The 27193-nt window shown below is 48.4% G+C and overlaps 1 protein-coding gene across 4 annotated transcripts; it reads right to left on the minus strand.

Moving 5' to 3' along the window:
• Positions 1-1797: 1797 nt before the first annotated feature.
• Positions 1798-27059, minus strand: LOC110138455 (anthrax toxin receptor-like). 4 transcript variants are annotated; one of them, XM_070470985.1, is made up of 12 exons: positions 26567-27054; positions 20456-20527; positions 18930-19001; positions 16330-16411; positions 16191-16224; positions 15226-15305; positions 15079-15147; positions 14672-14749; positions 14510-14570; positions 7645-7740; positions 3898-3976; positions 1798-1948 (listed from the first exon to the last, which is right to left on the minus strand). In XM_070470985.1, exons 1-11 carry the CDS (start codon positions 26821-26823, stop codon positions 3918-3920), a joined length of 960 nt encoding a protein of 319 aa, XP_070327086.1. In that variant the 5' UTR covers positions 26824-27054; the 3' UTR covers positions 1798-1948; positions 3898-3917. The 4 variants fall into 4 exon arrangements, with proteins under 4 accessions (XP_070327086.1, XP_070327087.1, XP_070327085.1 ...); XM_070470986.1 differs by lacking the exon at positions 3898-3976; XM_070470984.1 differs by lacking the exons at positions 1798-1948; positions 3898-3976 and adding an exon at positions 4622-6803 and having other exon boundaries at positions 26567-27059.
• Between the last annotated feature and the right edge of the window lie 134 nt (positions 27060-27193).

Genomic DNA, 27193 nt, shown 5'->3' on the forward strand with positions numbered 1-27193 from the left:
CACATCACTCACTTTTTTTGGATTCTGGGCTGATGGTGGCTCCTTGATAACCTAGGATGTTAAAGAGACATAATTAATGTGGAAAGGGCATGGACAAGTCTGACTCAGCTATGCAGACATTGGGACTCTGCTCTGCAACAGTAAATGGTCCAAAAACAGGCCTTAGGGTATCTCTTAGCTGCTCATGACCTGTGACTATCTTCCTAAGCCTTAGACTTTTCAGATTTCAAAGGGGAATCAATACATACATGTAGGGTCAAGGTGGAAAAAGCCCAGATCAAGGCCCCTGGTCCCTGGTAGAAGCTGCACATGGGAGTTTTCATCAGCAGCCCTGACATAATGGGAAGACAAGAGAACACTCCCCACATCCCTCCCAGACCTCAGGGATGATGGTCCACCTTCCATCTCCCTATGTTTTCTCTCCTCGCATCTCATCTCTTGCAGAAATCTGATCTGCTAGCTTCTATGCTGCTTTGCTTATCCTTTCTCAGCTCTGCTTTTTCCTCTTCTTCACCCGCTGTGGCCTGTGTCTTTGCAAATCCAACTGGCCATCCCCTCTGTCTCCCCTCCCTCCCCAGGGCCAGTCTCTAACTCTTTTCATTATCAGGGTTCCTGACACACCCTCTGAAGGTGACATTTACCCTCAATGTCCCCCAGGTACCAATACGAGACCAGATACTGGACAGTGAGCTCCTGTGGGCAAAGGTGGCAGCTGCACATCCTGGTGACTTAGCATGACTGATGAAGGAGTGACAGAAAGTACCAGAGATGGGCAGGGATCCATGCTGCTTTAGAAGGCACAGCCACCTCTGAGGTTAGTACTCTCCGGGCCAGTACCCTTCTCCCTTTGGGCCATCAGTGCCTATGCAGACCCCTCTTCTTCCCTCAACAGCAGAGACTTCTAGGGGTTTGGTCTACCTGAGTCCTTCAGGAATCTGACTGCTGTGGGGCAGCCCTGGTCTCAGGAGTCTGGACAATTCATAGGCCCCTTCCCTGTGAAGTTAAAGCATGAGGCAGGTGGCCCCCTAGAAGCCCAGGCTATGTCTGTGCCCAGAACGGGAGGATAGAGTCTGCACCTTGTTTGCTGGTGTGAGGGACCTGGAGCTGAAAGAAACCTTCCCACAGGCAGGGTTCTGGGGCCAGCACATGCCCCGCCCCTCAGGGGGTTGGGGAGTGCTATGCAGAGGCTGTGCAGGCAGGGGTCACTCACCCTCTTGTAGCAGCAGATACAGATAAGCAGCAATGGGATCACGACCAGGGATGGGACAAGTGTAGGGTACAAGAGAGGAACCGGGCTCTGGGTGACAACAGTGGACACTGTGGTCTCTGGGACAGTTGTACTTTCTGTGGTTGTGGTGGTTGTCGTTGTAGTGACAGTGGTAGGCACTGTGGTTGTTGTGGTCGTCGTAGTCATTGTTGTTGTGGGAGTAGTCGTCGTCATAGTCGTAGTCGTCGTAGTCGTAGTCGTCGTGGTCATCGTTGTTGTCCTCCTCGTTGTTGTTGTCGTTGTCCTTCTCGTTGTGGTTGTTGTTTTCCTTGTTGTCGTTGTTGTCCTCCTTGTTGTGACAGTTGTAGGCACTGTGGTGGTGGTTGTTGTCGTCGTTGTTGTTGTTGGCGTTGTCCTCCTTGTTGTCGTCGTCGTGGTGGTTGTTGTCGTCGTGGTTGTCGTTGTTGTCGTTGTCCTTCTCGTTGTTGTCGTTGTCGTTGTGGTTGTCGTGGTTGTGGTTGTCGTTGTCGTAGTGGTGGTTGTAGTTGTTGTCGTCGTGGTTGTCGTCGTCGTCGTCGTTGTCGTCGTCGTCGTTGTCCTCCTCGTTGTCGTCGTTGTCGTCGTTGTTGTCGTTGTCCTCCTCGTTGTAGGCACTGTGGTTGTGGTTGTCCTCCTCGTTGTGGTAGGCTTTGTGGTCGTTGTGGTAGTTGTTGGGATAGTTGTGGGCTCTGTAGGCTCATACTGTAGAGAGCACACATGCCAAAGTCCCCGGGTTAGCCTGAGTGACCACTTCTTACGTGCCCAAAATGCACTTCCCACACTAGACCCCACAATTCCCCTTCTCCTCAGGGTGCCTCATCTATAAGGACCAGAGTTGGGCTAGAAGATCATGGCTGGTACCCAGAGAGCCACTGTGGAGCCCTGGGCCACAGACCCCCACTGCTGACCCTGCTCAGAGGCTCTCCCCAGAGCACTGACAAAGAAGCCCAGCCCTCCAAGGGGTGACAGCCCAGCCCTCACTGCCTGCTTTGGTTGAGAGCACTGGGATTTTTCAAGGACCACAAGATGACACACAGATGTGTGAGGGAGGGCTGCGGGGCCCCTGAGAAGCAGGGGTTCGAGAGAAGAGGCGGGAGACCTGATCACCTACCCGTAGTTTCTCTTCCCTACTTCCCAACTCTGCAACCTTAGGCACAGCTACTCTCTGAGGTTCCATCTCACATCTGTGGTGAGGAAGTGCAGGCACTTGAAAGCATTAGAGAGAGGCTTTAGAAAGCCCAGAGTAGTACAGGACATGTCTACATGGGACCTTAAGGAGTGAGCTCTCTGCTCTTGTTCATAACCAAGGGTGCGTATGCTGCATACCCGGACCTGCACTGCCCAGCTCTTCCCCACATCAATGGCTTTGCTGGAGAGAAGCAGAAGGGAAGGGGACAGAGAAAGCCCCTGTCCAGGAAATAGGGCTGCTGAAAGGAGAGGCCCAGTCAGGCTGAGAATGACCCTTGCTGGGCATGGAGCCACAGGCAGCTCCAGAGTTCTCTTCTCAATGTGCCCATGGACAGACAGCAGTTAGGTGGAGGGACTCCTGGTGGGAAATGTGGAGGTCCAGGCTCAGATCCTCAGGAGGATGTGCAGAGACCAGAAGAAACGGACACACAAGGACCGTCACATTGAGGGAACCCTCACCAGCTGGGATTGGACACAGGGGCAGTGGCATTAGCACAAGCGTTCCTCCCAGAGAAATCTCACTCCAGGCTGACAGGCTCTGTCATCCATGCTGGGCTGCCCCAGGCTAAGCAGCATAGACACTGTAGAGCTGGGAAAAGCAGACCCCTGGGAGCAGCACTTTCTTCTTGTGTCTCCTTGTGCTGAGCCCCAACCTCCCCGTGACCCTGCCAGCTCCCCAGGAATAGAGGGCAGAGACCCCCTGCAGAGGTCAGAGCCAGTTTTCAGAGAGGGGCAGAAGAGAAATATGAGAAAAAAGGAGAGGCAGAAGGGAGGCTGATGACCTCTGTAAAGTGATTGCCTGTGTTCCCCAGTCTTGGGAGGCTGGGATTGTGAAGGTAATGAGTGGGTTCAGAGCCCTACCTGCTGCTGCACCAACTCAGTGAAGACACACCCTGGGCATGGCCACAGCTGCTCCCACCCTCCAGACCCCCGTGCTTGGGACTCCAATTTGGAGGGCCTGGGGGTCTCAGAGGGCCGGGATTCTGTCTCCTAGTACACAGTGTCCCAGCCTTTTACATTCACTCCAGCTGGAATCCAGGCTGGAGCCTGGAGTTATCCACCACGAGTCCTAGGCCAGGAGAGGTGGCAACGTGGGTCCAGGGTGGGCAGAAGCTCAGAACCATTTCTGGAGTTGCTTAGAGCTTGAGTTGGTTCCTTACACATACCTTCAACGATACTTGGTTCATAGAGAAGGCAGTTTCTGTAGGACCCAAATAGCCAGCTGTATCCTGAGACACTCATAGAGGCATTTCAGTGAATTTCACAAACCAGAGTTGTGGGGACAGCGGGATAGCTCCCTGATAAAGAACTCAGGCACCAAACTGGCTGTAAAATGCTACCTGAAGTGCATGTCTGCACAGATTACTTGCTGGCCCTTTCCCAATGATGTTATTCTCCTGTCCTGCATCCCTGGTTGTCTCTTCCTCCCAAGCAGATTCTCTTGCAGCCCAACATTCACTCACACAGTCCCTGCTGGTAATTTTCAGGCTTCGCTCACTCCAGGTATTTTCCCTGTCCAGAGAGTAATCAACGACGGCCACCCTGAGGCACAAAAAGGGCAAATGGTGACAAGGTGACAAGTGACAGTTCTTGCACTTGTCTCAATCTGTCTTCCCCAGATCTCTTTATTGTAATGACTTCAAACATCAGGCATTTGGAGCTTCCAGGGAGCAGGAAGCATGGGCAAGGAAAGCTCATGCCCAGACAACATGAGATTGACCTCTGAAATGAAGGCAGGCCAGGCAGTGGGGAGCCCTGCAGGGGGTTAGATGCCCTCATGACCATGGACTAAGTGACTAAGGATGGCTGTATGTGTCCCCATCCCGACTCTGTATGTACACAGCATGTTGGCTTCATCTGGAAAAGCTGCCCGGAGTAAAGGTACCATCCCTGGGACACACCATCTCCCACATCCTGCCCTCCTCAGCAGAGCCTCGGTCACAGCGGATCCTGAACACCCCAGGGGATTATCAACCAGGACAGGGGTGGAGGATGCCTGAGCCCTCCTGGAGACAGACATGTGCTGCCCTCAGTAAATGGGGTATCCCACACTCTGGACTCCTCACAGTGGGGAAACCTGGCCAAAGGGCCCCGGAACATAAACACTTACTGTCCAGCCTTAAGAAAAATATGTCCTAGGCACACTAATTTTTCTGCAGTCACTGAGTCAGGTGGTTTAGCTAAAAGACAATCATATGAAAAGAGTGTCAATGGACTTGTCCATCCATCCACCCCTTCCTTTCTGCCTGTCCTTGGTAAGCAAAGCTACCGCTCTGGCAGAAGCAGCTTCTCTTCTCTGCCTTCTTCTGACACCGACCATGCACCAGGCACTGTGCAAAGGGGCTCTGGTGTTTAATGCGAACAAGGCTGGCAGAAGCCTTGCTCTTAAGGGCCTGACATTTATGGGACTGGAGAGGGAGACAGACAATAAAGTAACAAACAACAAAATGAGTGCCAGAGAGAAAAGTGCCATGATGTCAATAATCAAGGGAAGGAATAGGGAAGGGAGTGGAAGGAATAACTGCTTAGCCTTTTAGAGACACAATCTCTCTTTAAGAGAAAATGAAATATTTACACAGGACATGATAGGATATCTGGGATTTGCTTTATAATAATCAACGGTGAAAATATGAGCAAAACCAGATTGGCCAGGGTTGATAATTAATGAAAGCAGGTAAGACTGCTTCAAGGGCTCTATACAATTTTTGCTACTTTTGTATGTTATTGAGAATTCTCATTAAAGATAAGATCTCTGAGACAATGTTCCTGGAGCTGAAACCAGATGAGGGGAAAGGCAAGGAAAGTTCTGAGGAAGACTGTCCAGGCTGTGGGCACCTGTGCCATGGCCTACGGCATAATTAGCTGAACTTGTTGACGGAAAGAGATGAGTGGTAGGAGCCTCGTGGACCCTGGGAAGGGGTGTGGGCTTTATTCTAAGTACAGTGAGTGTGTCAAGGGGCTGTCCAAGTCCAGATGAGTTTGGACACAGAGGCAGAAGGACCTGTAGGTGGCCTGGATGTGGGATGAGAATAAGCAGGAGTCAAGGACGACATGCAGTTTAGTGAGCAGAACATCAGGGTGGGTGGTGGTACTATTTGTGGACACAGGGAAGCCTGAGGGGGAACAGGGCCTCTGTGTTTGTGTTTGTTCTAAAATTTTGTGGGGGTTGGGAGATGGCCCTCAGGAGCCTCTGACAGTGCATGGTGAGTAGCTGTGGAACCTTCCCTCTCCTGAACCCTAACTATTCTCACACGCTGACTGTGGCCACAGATCAGGCCTTCCCTCTCAGATGGTTTCCTTCCCAGTGACCAGCTTTTGGCCATAACTCAGTTCTCACATTAGCTACGAAGTTTTTCCCCTTTATTGGTACTGATATTAAAAAACTAATCACTAAGTTTATTTAGGGGGAAGGATTTGTGTCCGAGGGGTAGAATGGTTGGGATTAGGGTGAAAAAAAATCACAAGGAAATGTAGCATAATCTCCACAGTGTTCACACAGCAGGGAGAGTGAGGTAATGGCAGCCACCTCATATACCGAGGGTCACAAGGACAGCACGTATAAAGATTTCTTAATATGTGAAATCATGACACACTTAAGATAAATAATATAAAACATAAAGGAATATTGGTTTTAAAATTAATCTTTGTTATGCTTTTCTGTATTTACTAAAAAGTTTTCCCAGATGTTTTAATCAGAGTAAAATATAATGAGAGACTACCAAATGAATCCTCATTGGTGCTCATGGCAATCCTCAGGGCTCATGGCAACAAATAGTGCTGATCCACCACTTCTGGTCAGTCTCCAACCATATCCAACATGGCGGTCAGCAGAGGAGCCCATGTGGGATAAACTCTCCCATGTGAGATCTCTGTGCTGGTCCACCTCAGAGAGAAACTGATGACACCGTGGGTGAGAAAACAGTATAGCCACCAAACCCAGAAGTGTCTGAATACACTTATTGGATGATAGGTTGTTTCCAACCTTTTTCAAGAACTGTCATCAGCAAGGCCAAAGACCCAGACTAGGCAGTCAGATCACCTGTGTTTGCTTTCCAGCTCTTGCTGCATCAGTTACATACAATTAGGTCTCATTTGAGAATTAACTGAGATAGTGCATATAAGCCACTTAGACATAACCTGATGCAGCAGGTGTTCAATACACATAAGTTTTCCATACAAAGACTCAGTACAAACCACTCCTGATAAAGTACAGACCAAAGAAAATCTAACCCCCTGAGGCCATTTACACCCTGTGTGGTGTGAGAGTGTAGAAATGGCAGAGCCCTGCCCGTTCTATGCACCCATTTAAGGAGACATGGTCCAGAACTGTGCTGGTGGAGACGACTCACTCTGGGTTTATCAGATGGCCCTGGAATGAAGAGTCACAGAACATAATATAATCATATCCAATCAATGTATCAGGGGGTTAACTGGGAGAGTTGAGCAGGCGGAGGAAGTCCAACTGTCCCCAGGCACTCTCTGAGGGAAATCAGATCTACCTCAGTGATGAGGGCACATCTCTTGCCCCTTCTGTGTACTTTTGCAGGCCGCTCCCCCATTGTGGAGGAACACCTAGTGCCTGAATATTTCCAAATAGTAGCTTTATGTATACAGTAGGGTTTAGTTAGTGCACCTACCATACTGACCCCATTTTACAGTACAGATAATAGAGGCTGAGAACAGAACATTCATTAGGTCAAAATCACACATGTAAAATGGGCCTGAGTCAACATTCCAGGGCCCAGGCCTGGCCGTTGGCATCCTTTCTCAATCCCGGTGACCCTACTCTCCTGGGAGAGCTCAGTGCACCTGGCACAGACTCAGGGCCCTGGGGTTACCTCCACTTCTCACCAACAGACTCATAAGATTCAAGTCCTTTCTCTCAAGGGGAGTGAGGGCCAAGGAAGTTGTGGGAGAATGTAGCAGTGAGGGCAGAACTAGCACCCCAAGCCGGGGTGAGCCTTTGCAGGGATAAGCCTTGATCCAAGACTTTCTTGACTTGTTGGGGATTGATCACTTCCCAGCCTGAGATGAAGGGCAAAGTGTCCAGGTTTCCTAGCCAGGTCACTGCGTCCACTTGTCCGCACTATTTCTATCCTCAGAGTGTCTAAGTGAATGGTAAGGAAGGGATCTGACGGCTTGGGTGGCTGAGGAAATGCAGTGTGGTGTGGAAAGTTTGTCACTTAGAGGCACCAAGGTAGGTTACTTACTGTAGACTTCGTTTTTGTCCAATTTATATCTGCAAGTATATTCACTCATTCTGTCTGGACTCAGTCCAGATGCATAAAATCCGAGATGGTAGGATTCTGCAAGGGCAACATCCAAATTTCTGTGTTAGGAGTGGTTGAGTCCTGACTTCCTTCCGATTTCACAATTATTACAGGTCACCCTATAACTGCATTCCCAGGGGACACCCCTAAGGAACCAGGGTCTGAATAACCCATTTGTCCTCTGGGCTCACCTTTTGTCACTGATGGTCCACTCTGAGGCAGCAGGGCTGGGCTTTGAGAACTCAGGGGGCCTCTCACTACTTCCCCTGACCCATCAAACTCATTAAAGGCATCCAATGTCATCCCCACCACAGAGGCAAATCCAGTCATGGGTTTATGACCCATTTGTCCTAGAGTCTTCCCTAGGAGTTGCAGGCAGTGCTCTCCACCAGGCCCTCCCTTACATAAAGGACAGGAACCAAGAAAAAGCAAGCTGAAGATAGATCTGACCCTTGCTTCAGCTGAGCATACAAGCCTGGTGCTTGTAGGACTTTCTTGCACTTGGGGTCTATTCCTCCTCCCTGTGCTTCTCTGTGCCTATAGTAGGCTGGAGACCCCAGGAGCAAGGCCAGGACCTGGGTGAGGCAAGAAAAGGGGCAAGGGCCCTGCACAGGAGAATCCCCCATGGAGGATAAAATCTTGTCTCAGATGTGGTTCTGAAGTATGCAGTGACTGCTCTTCCCCTCCCTCTTCCTGACCCTTCATGCTCCTCACACAATGCCCCCAGGGTTCACCAAGCACTTCCTTTTGTCAGGGTGAGAGACATTGATATGCTAAAGTGAAGTTCTGGGCCATAGCCTCTCTTCAGGCTGCTGGGAATTTCTGGTCCCAGAGGCAAATACCAGGGGACCCAGAGAAGACGGCTTCCCTGGTGGCTCAGTTGGTAAAAAAATCCACCTGCAATGCGGGACACCTGGGTTCAATCCCTAGGTTGGGAAGGTCCTCTGAAGGAGGGCATGGCAACCCACTCCAGAATTCTTGCCTGGAGAATCCCCATGGACAGAGGAGCCTGGAAAGCTACAGTCCACGATGTTACAAAGAGTTGGACCCAACTAAGAGGCTAAGCATAACAACCTGGGGAATTGTTCAGGATAACATGCAAGTCTTCTTGCTCTAAACCCAAGGTCATTAGTCTCCACCTCTGCCTCCTGGCCAAAATTGGTGAATTTCAATCCCAGATGCTTCATTTGCCCAAGGTCAGTTAACTTGAGAAGCATTCCTCAGAAATGCCAGCACAGACTTTTATCTGGCAGTCCTGATTCCTCCTGCTTCAGGTATCCCTGCAGTTCCCATCAGATTAGGGCCAAGTTTGCAATTTCTCTGCTTGCAGAAAATATATTCTCAGCCTTTGGGCTGAAGCTGGCTTGATGATAAGTTTTTTTAGGTTTTCAAGGGTTCTCCAAAAGTTGCACCCCATGTTTAAAGCCTGCATACTTTCTTGACACCAAATAAACAAAAAGTTTTGGAGAAAGAATAGAGCTGGAGGTGCTATGTTTCCTATTTTTGGACTGTACTCCAAAGCTGCAGTAACCAAAACAGTATGGTACCAATACAGAAAGACACACATAGGTATAGAGAGCCCCAAAGTAAACCCATGCACATATGTTCAGTTTAACTATGACACAAAAGTCCAAGCACCTTCACTGCTCACCAAGACATGGGAATCTGTATTTGTCCTGGAAAAAGCAGTTGGGACTGTGTCTTGCCCATACGCTTTTGCCAGTACAACTTGGTTCACCTGAGCAGGGCAGCTGCCCCTCAGTCTCAAAGAGGATTGCTTGCAATTTACATTTTAGGATTACTTTTTGCAAAGAAGCATAGTTCTAAACTAATAAACCATATTGTAAGTAGATACAGGCAGAGAAAAGAAACCTTAACTGCCAGAATATGGAGAAGTCAGGCTCTAGATGAGGCAAAAATAGACAGTGTAGCCTTCCTGCCACAAACAAAAAGACAAGAGGAACCAGAAGTGGGAAAATCCATGCAAGGCACTACCTGCTCTGTTCATTCAAAATGATGTTCTCCACAAGCAAGCATCTACAGTGCGCCTATCAATCTTTATACGTCTTCCTTTTTATCTCCTGAATCCACAAGGTACACGTGATCTACTACTTCCAATTTTACAGAGAGTGAAGGTACAGGTATCTTCTGGCAGGTACAGGGCCAGAATCTGAGCTCAAGTACCTAACCCAGCACCTACTTACACTACCTCTGCTCCTGTCTTGAAGTGAAGTGCAAGTCGCTCAGTCATGTCTGACTTTTTGCAACCCCATGGACTACACAGTCCATGGAATTCTCTAGGCCAGAATACTGGAGTGGGTAGCCAGCCGTTCCCTTCTCCTGGGGATCTTCTCAACCCAGGGATCAAACCCAAGTCTCCCGCATTGCAGATGGATTCTTTACCAGCTGAGCCACCAGGGAAGCCCATTCCTGTCTTAATTCTAAACATTTGTCACATTCCTCTCCAGGGACACATCCTCTCTGATACTCTGATACATGGATTTTCAGCTCATTGGACTGAATTGGAACCAGAGAGGACCTGGCCAGTCCCAGCCTCATGGTCAAGATTGAACTCCACCTCTTCCTCCATGGAGGTGACAGGAGGGAGGGCAGCAGCTGAGGGCAGGGCCAGCTGACAGCCCAGAGCACAGAGCATGGCAGCATCTTCAGGAGCAGTGCACACTGCCCTCTGCCTGGGTCCCTTCCTTCCTCCTTGGAGCTCCTGCTGCCTTCAGCCCCGCTCAGGTGCTGCTTTACCTTTGCAGCAGAGGCCTTCTGTCCCAGGCAGCGTTGCTCTCAAAGGAGGGCTTCTAAGCTCTGGCAAGTCTCCAAAGTGGAAGGCAGGGTGATGGTTTCAGATTTTTGAGCAGAAGAGAGTTCAAAATAAACAAGTTTTCTTTGTCTGGGCAGCAGCCTCTTCTGTTTCCCAACACCCCTTATCCTAATTCCTCTTAACAGTTAGCCCCACAGGATGAAAATGAAGTTGCAAGAAGAACTAAAATCAGCTCACAAGGCTTCATTTCCCATGCACAGTGCAGCTGCCCACCAGAGGCAGAAGGACCAACAGCCTGAGGGATACTGATCCTTTCTGGAGGAGAGAGGTTTCTCTCTGGAAGAAAAGTTACATACCAGGTCACCTGGGGCCGCTAGACAGAGTTATGGGAAGGCAGGCTCCCTGAAAAGGCCAGATGGAGAGGAGCCTGAAGAGGGCATGCAATCTGCATGAGACTGACTAGGGTGCACGGATAGAGGTGACCTGCCTTGGAGAGGGCAGACGGCGGAGCACCCCATGCAGCTTGGCACAACCGTTTTGAGACAAACTGGACACTGCCCACAGTGAGCTGGGTGGCCCCTTAAGGTATCAATTCTACTTCTGGTCTTGATCCCAGGGATACTCTGTCCCAAGAGGAATAACCATCAGGACAGTCCCTGCAATGTGACTTGTAGTATACTTATTAGGAATAATCTGAGTATTGACCAAGGGAGACTAATGAAATAAATTGGTCCATTCATGCAATGGAATACTGTGCAGAAGGTTGGAAAACATTATGTACCGCAAGATCCCATTAAAGTAAAAATATCTTTATAAAGTATATTTAGGTAGGAATTTACATTTAAAAGCGGAACTCCTTGTGATTGTTAACTCAGGAGATAGTGGGATGGGACAAGGGGGGACCTTATCCTGGAGGAGGGGCAGCCTCTACCCAGGCTGGTTGCAGGAGTGTCCCTGTTGGCACAGCATGTCCATCCTTCATGCCTCAGGTCCTGCTGTCCCACACACCCCCACAGAGGGTCTCCAACCACGATGCATACCTGGACGCTGGACCTCAGAGGAAAGCCCTGCTCTGCACTGTGTCCTACTATGGCCTTTGCTGCTGGGCTTCTTGCAGACACTCACTCTGGTCTGGTCACATACAGGAAAAAGGGTGACAGGGTGTCGCCTCCAGCCTGCCTTCTGGGGCCAAATCCCGAGCAAACCCAGCAACACACAGGGTGGGTGAATCCCCAAACCACAGTGGCAAGTGCCCGGGGCCAGATCCTGTGCTCATCCCTGTGAGTCATTGAGGAGAGGTTCTAAAGCAGCAAAGTAGACTGCAGAGGAAGAAATCAGGGAGTAGCTGCCTCCAGAGGGTGGGGGAGGGATTGCCTGGGAAAGGAGCTGAGGGGACATTCTAGGTGCAAATGTAATGCTCCGAGTCTTCAGGAGGTTTGGGGTTACATGAGTGCTGCGTGCATTTGTCAGAACTCATCAAATGATACACTATGGTCTGCTGCATTTCAAAAAGAGAGCTCAACCAAAAACAGTTACCAGGTAAAGTTATGCACAATGAAGGGTTTGGAGGTGAGGTAACCCCATGATAAATGACAATAGAAATGATGTCAATCCAGGTAGTGGAGACAGGAGTACATCTGTTTTCACTTTGCTATAGTTATGAAATTTTTCCATAATGAAAGGTAGGAAAAAGTGAGGTGAATGATAAAAATTAAATAGTAAAGCCATGGACACGACGAAGCAGAAGTCACGGTACATGAGTGACAAATGACAGAAAAACATCAAAGCTGTGGGAAGCTGGAGTGAGCAGCTGACCAGGAGAGGCTTTGGGACTGAGGCACCAAGAGAGTAACATCTAAAAGGGTGGTAAGCTGAACCCTGTAAAACTGAGGGAGGCTTTTCAGGAAGTTCAGTGCCCTGACCCCACAGCCTCTGCAGCAGGTGAGCTTACAGCAGAGGCTGATCCTTGGAGAGTCTGGTTATTCAGCTTGAGGGCCTCAGCTTCTGTTGTCAGGTGGGAAGGGAAGTGGCCTTCTCAGCCCCTCGGGCCCTGTGCAGAGGGACTGGAGCACAGGCATAGAGGCAGGGAGGTCAGCAGGGGCCTCTGCTCAGTCTTGGCATAGAGTCTTAGTCCTGAGAGGCTGAAGAAGTGACCTGCATCACGCTCACCTCCTCCAGGCTTCCTCACACCCGGCCTGCTGACTTATTCAGAACGACAGCTTCTATTTGTCTCAGGTCTAGCTAGGTTCCTGCCTTGAGCTTTCCTCCAGTGACAGTCATGCTGTGAGACAGCTTTTGACAAGATGACGGCAGCTGTAAACGTTACAGCAGTACCGCTGGGCCTCACTGGCAGAGGGTGTGCAGTGGACACCTGTCATCCCTGCTGGGCCACCCCAGGGCATGAATGACAACAGGCATCCTACCCTGAGGTCTGACAGGCCCGTGTGTGTCCTGGGGACATGATCACAGAATGGAAGCTGTCAGGCTGTTACATAGCTGGCAGTGACACCAGAGAAGCAGGAAAAGACCCTGCACATGTGTGTGGGTCCCTCCTCACATCTACACTTCGCACTGCAGGTCACAGGGTCAGAGACAGGAGGAGTCAGGGTCAGGCATGACCTACAGTGGGTGCAGTTGAAGACGTTTTCATCCTGAGTGTTCTTTAACCATTTCCTTCCCCAACCTGGGCTCAGCATGAGAGTGGGGGCAGAGCCAGGGGTCAGTGATAGAAGCCTTAGTGCCAGCTCCTGTTGGTAAGGGCCACCAGCTTCCAGATACTGTGCCAGTCACTGTGAATCCCACTGCATCTACATCTCATTGCAGATGTGACAGTGGATGTTTGTTATTTAGACTCCTTGAAGAGGAAATTGGAGCTGCCAGATACTCAGCAACTTGCCCTGGTTTTGTAACTGTGGGCAACAGATCTCGGATATGAGCACTGCTCTGTCTGACCACAGCCTACTGCATTGTATTCTTGCAGTTTGGAGTACCACAACCAGGACTAGTTTCCTGGGTCTGCGTCCAGCTGCATCCAGCTGGGAGCTGTTTACCAGTGGGAGCTTGTGTTATCCACGTGCCTCAGCTGTAAAAATCCCAGTGATGTGGAGGTACAAGCTGGCACACACAGAGCTCACTCAGAGAGGGCTTCTAACAGAAACACAACTGCGCAGGACCCTCCCCACACTGATGCAGGGACCCTCCCAGGGGAGAGAGGGCATCCTTGTCAAGGTCGAGACCTCAGAGAGAGGCCATCCTCATTGAATTACCAGGTATAGTGTTGGCTGTGAGAATTTGTGTGGTTGCCTTTGTCAGACTATGGTCCTCTTATGACTTGAACTTTGCCCAATTCTTTTATTCATCCATTGAAAAAAATCATATTTTATTTCTCCATTTTGCTGATGAGGTAAATTGCACTGATATTTCAAATACTGAATCAAACTTGCATTTCTGAGGTGATCCTTAATTAGTCTTGATGTATTGTCCTTTTTATATATTGTTGGATTACATTTGCTAGTGTTCCATTCAGAGTTTAAAAATAAATTTTCTTATTACTTAAAATATATTTCTTATTAATCTGTGCTTTATTTTCCTTATATCTAAGTAAAACTTTTTAGTTTTGAATTTTAAAAAGGTAATTACACTAATCTTACTAGGGTAATTATTTCCTAACACAAGTATGTGAAGTCGTTTGGTGGTGTGTATACCTTCAATTTATACAGAGCTGTATGTCAAGTATATCTCAATAAAACCAGAAGAAAAGGTAATTACACCCAATATCTACACCATAATCCACGGCAGACATGACTCACACAAACACACACTTACTTAAATACTCAATGCACAATAACATACCCAACATATTTCTGTAACAACACTCCATGCACACACACAGCACACATACACACAGACACACAAACACACACACACACTTCACACTTACACCAAAGACACACACCACACTCAGACTCAGGCACATTCACACCACGCATACGCAAATGTCATTTACTCTGGAACAGTGACCCCAGCACGTACCTCCTACACAGGCATAGTAGCTGTCCCCACCCATAACTTGCTTACAGGAATTTCCCACGAGCTGGAAGACAGTATAATGGGTGGGAGGGTCAGGAAGAGAGACACGCATGAGCATGGTGAAAAGCTGCCCCAACCTCCTTCTCACATTTATCCCACACTCACCGATATAATAAAGCCTTCCATGTCATTAGGTTTGGGTACCTCATATGCCTGGGTCTTTCCACCCACAATTTGAATCAACTACAAGGAAGAGAAGATGGCTTGGCAAACAGCCAAGGGTTGAGAACACAGCATTCTATCCCGGGAAATAGGCTCTTGCCTGCTGCCTTGTTGGACTCCAAACCTGGCATCTGTCAGCAGCCCACCCTCAGGGAGTGGAAAGCTCCTCCACCCACATCTCTGGGGTATAGTTTACACAACACCTGCTGTTCATCTGCGGTGACTACCTGTTGTCCAAACACTTGGGCTGGGGTAGAGGGACATTCACTGGGAGATGCTGGGACAGCTGCCTTTGAAAGTTTTCCCCAGCTGGGCTCAAGAGTGGCACCTGGTTACCTGTTCTGAATTACCTGGTTTCTCTGCGAGTTTTTCATACCTATGGCGTAAAATTTGGTCTTAAAATTCTTAAACCTGCTGGCCTAATAGAAAAAAAGACTGTGAGGACAAAATATACAACTAGATGGGACACAAAGTTGGAAATGATGGACTGGACTTACTTCTCGCTGAGAAGCCCATACTGTCCACTGGTCCAGTGGTCCAGCAGTCAAAGCATAAATCATGCTGGCAGCTTTCTTGTCTGCAGAACAAGCAGGGAGTGGCCTGGTCAGCAAGCACCTGCCACAGGCAGTCAGGCCCACAGAGCTGCTCCCACATCTCCTCCTGGGGAGCGGCCACTCTGACCTGAGGACCCACCACCCAGAGCACCTGGAGGGAGAAGGAGCCTTGGTCTAGGACTCACTTGACAGATGAAGTGCCTGGCCCAGAGCACTTCCTGGTGGACCCTCACTAGGGGCAGGTGGACAGCCTTTATCCTGAATGGCAACTGCAGCTACTTCTCCGGTGAGGACAAGCCTCTCATTACAGCTCATGGAGGAGCAGCCAGACTGACTGTCAGAGGTCTGGGCAGCAGCCCCCGCCCAGCTCCCTGCCTTTCCCCAGCAGCCTATGCTTCTTTCCTGATGAGGGCTGCAACGTTACAGTCTACAGGCAGATGGTTCTGGGCCAAGAACAACCTTTCCCACTGCTGGAAACACAGTTACTGGATAAGAGTCTACCAGAGGGAAGAGGCTGAAGGGAAAGGAGGCAGAGCCAGAACTGTGGTGGACAGACTGTGGGCAATCAGGGGGACGCCCATGTCTCTGCTCCTTAAACTGAACTCCATCTGCTCACTGTCCCTGGAATTTCTCTTTTCTTTTTCATGCAGCTCAACTGTAGGTCATGCACTTGATATCTAGTAAGAACCAGGAATGTAATGCATGATCCCATGTGGTTCTCAGGAACATCCCTGGAGGAGCTTTGCATCCTCATTGTGGGGAGGAAGAACCTGCAGCACAAAGAGGTCAAGGAGCTTGCTCCAGGAGTCAGCGCTAGGAGCTGGCCAAGGAGGGTCTGCACCAGCCCTCGCTGAGGCCGGGCCTGGCTCTGTCCCACCTGAGCACAGTGATGTCAGCAGGCAACTTACTAGCAGTGTAAACTTTCGCAATCTCATCACCTGCCTGAAACAAAATAAAGGAAAGTTGGGGGAGTACAGTGAGATGATCCAATAATTCTTTAAGAACTTGACAAAGCAGAATAAATCCTCTGAGCTATAGAGTCCGTACCTTTCTCAATCCATCTTGCAGTCTTCTGGTTCCTGAGGGCCTTATCTCCCGAAGTCTTTGAAGACCTTTTTTTAGTTCATTTCTGAAAACAATTCGAAAAGAGGGTAGATGAAGAATGCGGGTTGATGGCAATAAAACAGCCCCAGCTGTCCTGGGACCACTCTGCCCTGTGCGGACCTGCCTGGACCTGAGGGGGCACAAGTGGCCCTGTCCTGACTCTTCTGCCCATGTTTCTGCCACTGACAGGACTAGCCCTAACCCTTCTTCATTTCCCGACTCAGTGAGTGTGGAGGATGCTGCTTTTCTGTCCCATAAGTAGGACCTGGTTTTCAATGTGCTCATCCCTGTCTCAGGCATCCAGACCGCAGAGGACTCATCAAGGGCCCTGCCTTGACCGTCCATGGTGAGAGGGAAGCACCCACGGATGTGCACCTGTAGATCCGGCACCCCCAACGTGATTGGTGGTATTGTTGGCACCTAAGGGGTCCCTGGTGAGGGCACATTATCCTCCAACAAGCAAGGATGAGTTTGGTGAAGTCACTCTGCTGATATTCCTGCCCTGTTCCCTCCTCTTCAGCCACAGACCCCTGAGGTGGACTTGGTCCCTTCCAGCCACTTCTCCCTCTGGACCAGTACTAAAGGAAGTAGTCAAGCTTCTCTGTTAGAGTCTAGGGCTCTTGGCCTTCATCTGATCCTGAAGAAACAGACCATAAGCTGGAAAAGTGACCTGAGGGCTGTCCATGAAGGGGGAAAGAGTAGTGACTCCAGGCTGCCATGACAATGGGATGTCGTCCTCTGCTAAAGCAGATCACAGGGGATAGGACTGGGATACACTAGGGAGTGCGGGCTTAGGTTCAGGTTTATCCAGTGTGATGGGCTGAGCTGTCACAGCAAGTCTAAGGAGGATGTGGTCCTTGAAGGCTGGCTTCTCACTGAGGGCAGAGGAGATGCTCAATGTGCAGTGAAATATGAGAGCCTCAGACCTACTCAACCTAGCCCATGAGAAGAGGAGACCTGGGACCCACTGCCAGGGCAGGCCAAAGCAGGCCTTACCTAGTTGAGTAGAAACACATGTCTTGGCACTTTCTAGAAGATTTCAGTTTTGTCATTCACACCTCACAATATACTGGAACTCTCAGTGCTCACGGTCTCCTGCCCAGGACTCACATCATCAGGCAAAGTTCTCACCTGAGTGGCTCTCTCTTGTTGCCCTTCCAGCTCTTCTCATACCATGACACCAGGCTCCTAGTACCCTCAGCAATCCTTCCTGCTCTTCAAGTATCCCACTCATAATGACAGGAGCTCCTGAACCTCTTCCCAGTTCTCACGCACCCCCCACCAGCACACCTGAGGCTTCCTAGCCCTGTGCTGTCTGGCTTCTCCAGCACCGGAGCAAGGCCTATGTGGATGGTGCCCTCTCAGCCTGCTCGCCCTTAGTGGATAGGGCTCAGAAAGCACCAGCCCTGGCCCCAGTCCTGCCCCCAATCCTCTGCAGACCCACTAGAGTCACACCTCTTACCAGGCTCCCTCAGCCACTCTGGACTCACCTTGTACAACAAGACCCACCCCAGCCCTCTGCCACATCCTCCTAAATGCCTAGGCAGCTTTGGAAATGCCCAATCCCAGGCTGAGACCAGCTCCCAGCAAGATTCTGTGGGGTCCTCCTGAGATAGACTTTCTCCCATGTCAAATCAGCTCTGCTCTCTCTCTTCTAAACTCAAACACGCACAAAACCATGCCTTCCCCAGCTCACTGAACAGGAAGTCTGGTGCCTGCTTATCCTGGGAGACAGGCCTGGGGAGTGCTGTCTCCATGAACTGACACCATCACACTTCCTCCTTTGAAACCTTCCTGCTCGTGGCTTCTCTCCAAGGTCCTGAAAAGGGCTCTGTGCCACAAATCCTGGACCCACTTATTTCTAAATGACATTAACCTCACTTTGGTATTTTACCCACTGAACTGGGTTCAGTGCATCAGGAGCATCTTTACCTCCCTGCTACTAGAAGCACGTCTTTTCACCTTCAGGCTTTTTGACACACTTAGGATACTGGTGTGTTGTGCTTCCCTCCTACATCCAGTTCTGCCTGGTGTTTGGAACCACACTCATGGGCTCCTTGTCTCAGATCCACCAAGGGACCAGGCTCCCACACAGTGAAGCTCCAGCACTTCAGCATGCCCATCCTTGCCTCCTGGTTTTGATTCTGCCTGCCTTCTTCCCCCATGGCCCAGAGCAGAGACTGACACCCAGGGGAGGCACCCAACACAGGCCAGTGTTCACAAAGCATCCACACATCTGCTCCACCAGATCCCAGGAGTCCTCACAGTGAGCCAATTCTAAAAAAAGTGAAGAGGGCTGAGAGGACGGGATGAGTGGAGGGCAGGGCTTGGAGGGAGTTGAGATGGTCCAGTAGCACAGGAGTCTACTAGTGTCAGTACAGTCAGGGGTCAGTGGGAGCCAGGGAATCAGGACTGGGGTCAGAGTGGGCACTCATGAGAGCCCAGGCTGGCGCAGCCTGCACCCGGTGGAGATCCTCAGCTTCTTGGGCCTCTCTGTGGCCCTGCCCACCAGGCCTACCTTGGAGATTTAAAATGACACTTACCTGTCGGAGGTGAGTGGCAGAAGGACAGAGCTGACTGAGGAGTAGGTGATGAGGGAAATCCTCAGTTTAGGGCTGGGAAGGAAGCAAGGGCTCATAAGAAGCCATGAACACTGGTCAAAATTAATATCAATGAGCAGCCAGAGAGGCAGCGGTTCATGTCAATTTCTGTCCTACTCATCCCAACTCTTTTGCTTTGGTGTGCGTTTCTCTAATTCTGAAAGTTCCAATACTTTTGTGAACAGTTCAGAGGCCTGTAAGACATATGATCTTGCTGAAAGTCGGTGCTAAGATGTCATCTTGGTCCATTTCTATATCCCCCACCCCAAGCTCCCAAAGCCCCTTTCTCTCCCTCTTTCTCTCTCTCTCTCTCACACACACAGAAACATGTATACACTTCCTGCATGCACAAAAAGTAGACACTTATGCACTTGTGCATGAGGGCCTCTCCATGGACCTCTCCTCTAATGTAAAATTCTTTGGACCTTACCACACTTTCCTTCCTCTCTTGTCTTCCATGCTTGCCTTTTATCTCAGGGAAATTTTTCTACCTCTCAGCAGCCATTCATACACACACCCTTCTCTCTTTCCCCCACTGTCTTCTGGCCCATTGACTCATCTTTTCACGAAATTGCTACCTAGCTGGGTTCCCCACTTCTCCTGGTTCAAGTTCCATCTCATTTAATCCATAATTATCATATTTTTCTCCTGGAGCACAACCTTGATCATGTCAGATCCCCACCCTAGAATAACCTATAGCTCCCTATTGCTCACAGCAGGTAATCATAAACCTGGCACTATGAGCCTCCCAAACTGTCCTGTTTAGCCTCATCTCTCAGTCCTCCCTTGAGTCAACTCTGCTTTCTAACCAAACAGACCACTCACTACAGAAGAAGTCTCCTTGATGGTTTCTGTTACCCTGTCTTTCCTCATCCTTTAAGATCTAGTTCAATATTCCACAGTCTCTAGGAAGCCAAGCTTGCCTTCTTCTTTTTCTAAGAATACTTGCTTTTTCCTTAAAGTTGCAAGTAACTCCTTTGTTCTTATCTTTTGGTCCTTGGAACCCTTTAACTCAGTGTGTAGGTATGTGACTTGCCTGTTTCCTAATCTATGAAGTCCTTAGGGACAGAGTGTGTCCCCTACATCGTGACCTGATTCCCAGGCAGGAGTCAAGAAAGATGTGCATGTGCTTAGTCGCTCAGCTGTGTCTGACTCTTGCGACCCCATGGACTATAGCCTACCAGGCTCCTCTGTCCATGGGATTCTCCAGGCAAGAATACTGGAGTGGGTTGCCATTTCCTTCTCCAGGGGATCTTCCCAACCCAGGAAATAAACCCAGGCCTCCTGCATTGCAGGCAGACTCTTTACCAACTGAGCTATTGAGACCTGGTAAAATCAGTGTGATTGGTAATTCTTTCTGCCTCAGAACACCACCTAGGGCTCTCTGCTCCTGAAACCAAAGGACTCCCATTTTCACCGACTGTAAAGAACTGTGTACTCTGTCTGGCAGAGAAAAACACCAGCCATACTTTGTAAACCTCTTCAGCAACCTTTCTGTTAAATCACAAACTTCATTCCAAGTGTTGCCTTCGCTGTTCGACCTGAAAACAAAGAAGACCTGATTAAGAGGGATGAGGCATCTCCTTGTGGTGGGCAGATTTTCTGCCTCTTCAGTTTCCAGAAGGCGCTTGAGCAACTCTTCCCCACCCCATGTAGCTGAAGGCTGTCATACTCTGTTAGCAACCTCAGTGGGTCACCTTGGTGGTGACTTTCACCAGTGTGAGTGGTGGGGAAGGTGACCAACCTGACTCATGCTGGGGATGAGACGCTCTGGGTAGCAAACCAGGTTGGTTGACACACAAGGAATAAGGGAGGCTACATTGGTTGGAGAAGTCTGAGCAATTCTAATATGTTTGCATTCCTGGTCCCCTAATTTTGAAACAACAATAAGAGCCCTGGCCTCAGGCAGAAGAAGGATGTACTACTTAGATTATTTTATCTTACTACTTTCTTATCATACCTGCAAAGCTGAGTGACTCTGAACTCTGAAGGCCTTTTCTGGGAACACTCATGGGGAGGGGCAGAACTAGGTCTAGGATACTGCTATTCTGGTGCCATGATACCACACTAGCAGGGAAAGTTGCAGGACTTTCCTATCCCCACTTTCAGTTTCTCACTGCCATTGGCTCTGACTTCAGTTACCTGAATGGATAATGAGGAGGCTGGAGAGCCTCATGACCCCTTAAGTCTAGGTGGGAGGAACTTCCATGTGCCCGGCTGGCCAGGGCTCAAAGGTCCTTGCAATCCCATACCTCTGCAGGCTGCACTCCAGGTCATGAAGGGCAAATGTGGGTCTCTCTGGCTAATTGTTTTGTCAAGGTTCTGCACAAGGTAGTAGAGAAACTGAGGCTGGTGCCATGTTCTGGGCTCTTCCTCGGTGAATGTTGGTTCATGTCTTTGATATGGATTGTGAGTCTGAGAAAACCACCAGGAGCTCCTTATTTTTACCTGCAGTGATCACCATGCCCATAAACACCCTGAATATCATGTTTAAATGTGTAATTCCCATATACCCAAGAGCGTCTTTCTCCTCTCTACTATTCCTTCTGACTCCTCTTGGCTGTATCTAAAACTGTTAAGAGATGGTGAGTAAACTAAGGATATATAATTCTAACAATACTATAGTTATTATTCATGGAGTATGTATATACCAGACATATACATGCATGATTTCCAATGCTAAACACTTCTATGAAATCATCATTATTTGCATTTTACAGATGAGAAAATGGAAGTGCTTACAGATCAAGGAATTTCCATGGATGTGAACCATAAGAACTAGCTGTAAACCCCATGATTTACCCCCTCAACTTAGCAGACCTGGGAGACACTGCTGTGTGTGACAACTGTGGGTGACAAAGCATGAGACGGTCAACCTACCCACAATACATACTTTTTCTTGGGAGCTCCTATACGTTTAATGCAAGGCAACTCCTTTCCTAACTATTCATACCACATTCTGCTTTCCTTCTCATTACTCCTCTCCACTGTGTTCTCCCTCACTGAAGAGGATTTTCCAAAGAAGATATAAAGGAAACTTAAGTCTCTAACCCACCCACCTACTCTGGAAAAGGTTTCCGTGTGGGGTTATTTTGCATGAAGCTTTAGATTCTAGAATGTAGAAGAACACCAGTGTTTATGGCAGTGGAAAATATGACAGGGAGTTTCAGGTCCCTAGGAAGGAGGCACTCTAGAACCGAGCAACCACATGGGCTTCTGACAAACCAAGTTTCAATCATGACTTAGTGCCCTACTCTTAAATGAAAATGGAGACAAGGATCACCAGCAATTTGAGGATATCTTTGATATTATGCTTGAGACCAAAACATTCTACTGAGATAACTATGATGGGACATTGGAAGTTGCTGGGGCAGGGTTTTGTAGGAGAGCTGACCTATAAGAAAGCTAAATTTTCTTCCTCCCCTAGTAAGAACTCAGTAGAGAAGGTGTAAACCTCAAAAAGCAGGAAACTGTAGTCAGTACAAGCACAGCATTGGAAACATGATCATATTGTCAGAAGGAAAATCTGGAAGATTTTTCTTGGAAGTGAGATCATGTGGCTGACTCTTGGAAGTGAGATCAAAAATGGGGAGGAAAGGGTTAGGAACCTCAAGACTTTTGCCGTGAACAGTAATAGTGTTTGATTTAAAATTTGTGTTCAAGTAGTTTCTCCCAAATGTGAAAATAAAATTGCAAACAAAAACTTATAGCATGAAGGATGTCATCAAAATGGCAGATTCTGAAAAATCTTAGCCCTCATTCCCCTAGGGACACATTGAACAAATCACCAGACACTATCAGCATCAACGTCTAGGAGTTCTGAAAAACAAAAATCAACAAGAAAGCAAATGTGCGGTCAACAAATAGTTCATTTCAAGATGGTAGGAAAGTTCTGTTGCATATTTCATCACATGACTCCCACACCTTCTCTGGCATGGTGACAATTTTGGTTTTGATCACTGACTTTGTCCCATGTTGTCTTTGATCCAGAGGGAGGAATGCTGACCTTACTTACAAATTATTTTGTAAAGCCAGCCTTACCTGGCCGGGTCAATTAGGATGTTTAAGATCAGCTGTGGGCATAGGTGACTTTAGAAACAGGCAGCTCAAGAGAATGCTCAGGAAAGTCTTGAGAAGACTTTCAGTTTTCACCTCAGGTTGGTCGCTAGGCTCAGTGGTAGTCTGGCTAAGTGCTAAAGAAATGTCCTAGTAATAAGCATTCTACAAAGAATGGAAGATGTGGCTTCTCCCCACCACTCCCATGTCTTCTTACAGTTTTGTAATGATTTCATGCTTGTTTCAGATCCTGGCATTTGGGAAATCTCTGTCAATACATTCAGTGAATAAGAATTACAGGAACAGAAACTCTAGTGATCACACACACACAACAAGGAATATTCTTTACAAAAGTAGTTTGGAAATGTTTCAGAATAAATGGACTATTCCATGAGTCTATATTAACAGATAAAAGCAAATACAACCCAGTGAGCTATGATGAATTCTGCTTTCTAGATGTACCACATTATAGTAATAAAAATCTCAATTTTCAACAAAAATAATTGTAAAACATACAAAGAAACCAGACCATTGTTCATTCAAAGGAAGTAAATAAAATTACAAAAATCATTCCTGAAGAAGCCAAGGCATCAGACTTACTAGAAAAACACTTAAAATCATCTTAAATATACTCAGACAGTGGGAAAAGAAAGACAAAGAAAGAGGAAATCGGGATAGTGATAAATGAGCAAAATAAATATGATGAAGAACAAATTATTAACAAATCAAGAAGGAAATTTTGGAGCAGAAAAGTATAATAATAAATTGAAAAAATCACGATTAGGGTGGTTCAATAAAAAATTTTACTAGGCAGAGAAAGGAATAAGCAAAGTGGAGGACAGGACAATTGCTACTGTCTAGTGTTAGGAGCATAAAGAAAAAAGAATGAATAAAGGTGGTCAGAGTCTAAAGGACCTGCAGGACACACTTATGCAGAACAATATACATACTGTGTGAATTAATAAAGCAAAAAGAAAAAGAAACAGAACCATTATTTGAAGAAATAACATCCAAAAATGTCCAAAATTAGATAAAGTATATGATCCTATAATTCCAAGGATCTTAGGTACAAATGAAATAAAATAAAGAGATTCACATCAAGATACATTATAATCATACTGTTGAAGACAACGACTAGGACTCTGGAGTTCAAATTCTGGATCTGTGTATTCTATATTGAGGCTTTGGTGGGTCATTCATCCCCAGGCCTTGAGCAGCCTCCTTGCCTCATGTGTAAAATGGAGATAATAATATTTATTCACATTATGAAGAAGACATGGTGAAGAAACTGCTTTCCTCTCCTACCCCTATCTCCAATCTAGCAACACACCTGGCTCCCCCAGCCGCCTACCATCCACACTCTGGAATCCTGTAGCCTCTGATTTCAAAATAGCTCCAGAATCTGTCCACTCATCACTGCCGCCCATATCTATTGGTCCACACCACCATCATCTCCTCCCTGGATTCCTGCACCAGACCCCTCACTTAGAAGGCTCTATTCTGTGCCCTTCATCTGTGACTCTTTTAAACACGATCCAGTCACACAACTACTCTACTCAAAAGTCATCCAAATCTTCTTGACACCATCTCAGTCTGTCACTATAGTCTTTCCTGGGTACCTCTTTAGAACAGTCCCTCCCTCAAAACTTCTCATTCTCCTGTCCTGATTTTCCCCCTGGTGTTTATCCCCATCTAATATCCTAGCTCCTCTTTGATTTATGTCTTGCCTTCTAAAATGAAAGCTGTAAGAGGAAAAGGACTTTTCAAACTGTGTTGTGTTTGCTACCTTATCTCCACTGCCTAAAACAGTGACTGGTGTATAGAAGTTTTCCAGTAATTATTTCAGTGAGTGGATGAGCAAAGGAACAAGGGAGTGAAGACTGCTCACCAATGGATGAAAGATCCAGACAACTTTGGGAGTGCCACCCACAGAAGTCTGACCCGCACCCCACCTCCCCACAAAGGGCACGTGGGAGAGAGTGAGCTAGGGAGTCAGGGCTGGATCAGGGGCCCCTGCAGTGCTGGGGAGTTCCCAGGGTGTGTGCTTTGCCTTCCCTTTATTTTATGCTCATCTTCCATGACTTCATCTGACACATGCTAGGAAAACTATACTCCCAAACTCCCAAACCATACTCCCAAACCAAACTCCCATTCATCCTCATCACAACCAGGTGAGGTAGGTATGAAGATCCCATTGTACAGATGGGGATGCTGAGGCAAAGAGAGGTGAGGCAACTTGCCCAAGTTGCATGACTGATGATTGGAGTCTGCTTGACTGCAAAACTGGAGCTGCCTCCTCAGTGGTCATTATTCCCCTCTCCCCAAGAGTAGCAGAAAGCAGCCACAGGAGGAAGGCTGTCCTCATCCTCCAAATATTCTCATCAAGATGGCTTTGAAGGCACCAAGGCTTTCTACAACTGGACTGAGTGAGCATGGTTCCCAGAGAGACAAGGTTACTTCTCTGGGACTCAAGAATTTGCTGTGGTTTCAGACAAGCCTTGCCTGGCCCACTATAGACGTGCTCTGGGCTTACTTTTCTTACTCTAATGGCCTGAGGCTGGGGAATGGGTATGTAGGTCCCTTTCTTGGACACCATCTTCTCCTCCGCCCATTTGCAGAATCCAGCAGGATTTGGCCCTGTCACCTCCACCAGGCTCCGTCATACCTCATCCAACCTCTAGGAGTCCATTTCCCTTTTCCAAGAGATTGCATAGGCAAATACATTCCTACTGTGTCTTCCAGGATTGTCTTGAGGATGACAGATGCCAGTGATGAGCTTTGGAAACTGTAAAACGTTTCAGTGATACTGAGAGTCAAGCCACTGTTACTACTAAATAAGTAAAGTTTATCCTCAGTCTCACAGAGGAGTTGAAAATGGAACCAAGGCAATCTCTCTAGCCTGAGGATTTACCCCGCCCTTTCCTTTGAGGGTCAGAAGGTACCTAATGCACAGGCCAGGTTTCCCAGGGCCACAAGCAGACAAACCACAAATTAAAGTGCACACAAATTAAAATGTGGTTCTCCAAGCTTCTGAAGAAAGGAGCAAAACAGTTGGAACCAGGAAAGCAAAGAACTTTCCAAGCAGAAGCACTACAAGAATGCCTAACAGAGGACACAGTAATCTCTCTGCAAAGAAAAAAAAAACCAAAATGCACTGTGAGCTTCTCACAACAGCTGAGAAGGCAGCGCCTAGCAATCACCTGCCACTCCAGTTGTTTAAAGGTCATGCATGTGCCTTACAGATTCAGGCCAAGCTGAAGTAAGAGAGACAGAGCCACTGGGAAACCTTATGGTGCCCTTTTTCCTTTCCAGAAGTAGAAATCCCAGGAAATAAATGCCTGGGGCTTTATTTTTGTCTAGGAATAAGGAGGTCACAGAGGTCTATTTCTTGGGTCTGACCAAGACTGTCCTCACCTCCTCTCTCACAGAGCCTGGGGACCCCTGGAACCCCTTCTTCCCATCAGTGACCTTGGTGACAGAGGCGCCTTGAGAAGCACAGGGGGACAGATGGGAGGGTTACTCACGCATCCAAGACTAAATAGAGGTCAAAGGCACCATCACAGTCATGCAACTTGCTCGCCTTGCTCCTGATGCTCCTGTGGAGGCTTCCCCAGTCTGGGCTGAGGTAGCGGTGAATGGTTTTCCAGCCAAAGTCAAGGTGGTGGAAATTTCTCCAGTTCAGGACATCGTGCTGGAAGCTCCCGGCGCTCAGCAGTGGAGGGAGCAGCAAAAGCAACAGGGAGAGCCCGGGGCCAGGTACCCAGGGCCCACTGCTCTCCATTTACCTGGCCATACCTACGGTCCTGTTGGACCCGGGCCACTCCAGGCCCCCTCAGGCCACAGCCCCCATGACTTCTGCTGCCCAGGGGCCTCCACCCCTCTAGCCCTCTAACCACAGTGCACTGTGAGCCTCCCCTGGTACCTCCCCTGAGGGTGAAGAGGCAAAGATGGACGGCTTTGGGGCCCTTCCCCCGCCCCAAGGAAGCAGAATTCCCTGTGATGACCCTTATAATGGACAGGAAGGTTGGCATAGTGACTTTATGACCTGCAGTTCTACTCAGTGTCCTGCTTGTGGGCAATCCTGGGGGGAGGCAGGGGGTCTTTGGAGGGGCAGTAGGGCGAGACCTCTGTCCCTCATCCCTCTCAGGGGG

The sequence above is a fragment of the Odocoileus virginianus genome, chromosome 7 (assembly GCF_023699985.2).
Source record: "Odocoileus virginianus isolate 20LAN1187 ecotype Illinois chromosome 7, Ovbor_1.2, whole genome shotgun sequence".
In the NCBI taxonomy this organism is placed as follows: Eukaryota; Metazoa; Chordata; class Mammalia; order Artiodactyla; family Cervidae; genus Odocoileus; species Odocoileus virginianus.

What these genes read in the sequence shown, in the direction of transcription:
- LOC110138455 (XM_070470984.1), bottom strand. Translation starts at nt 26,823, where the DNA reads ATGGAGAGCAGTGGGCCCTGGGTACCTGGCCCCGGGCTCTCCCTGTTG. An exon ending in TGCGAAAGTTTACACTGCTA is followed by an intron (nt 15,306 to 16,190) that starts GTAAGTTGCCTG and finishes CTTGTTCTGCAG; the next exon opens with ACAAGAAAGCTGCCAGCATG. An exon ending in CTACTATGCCTGTGTAGGAG is followed by an intron (nt 7,741 to 14,509) that starts GTACGTGCTGGG and finishes TTGCCCTTGCAG; the next exon opens with AATCCTACCATCTCGGATTT.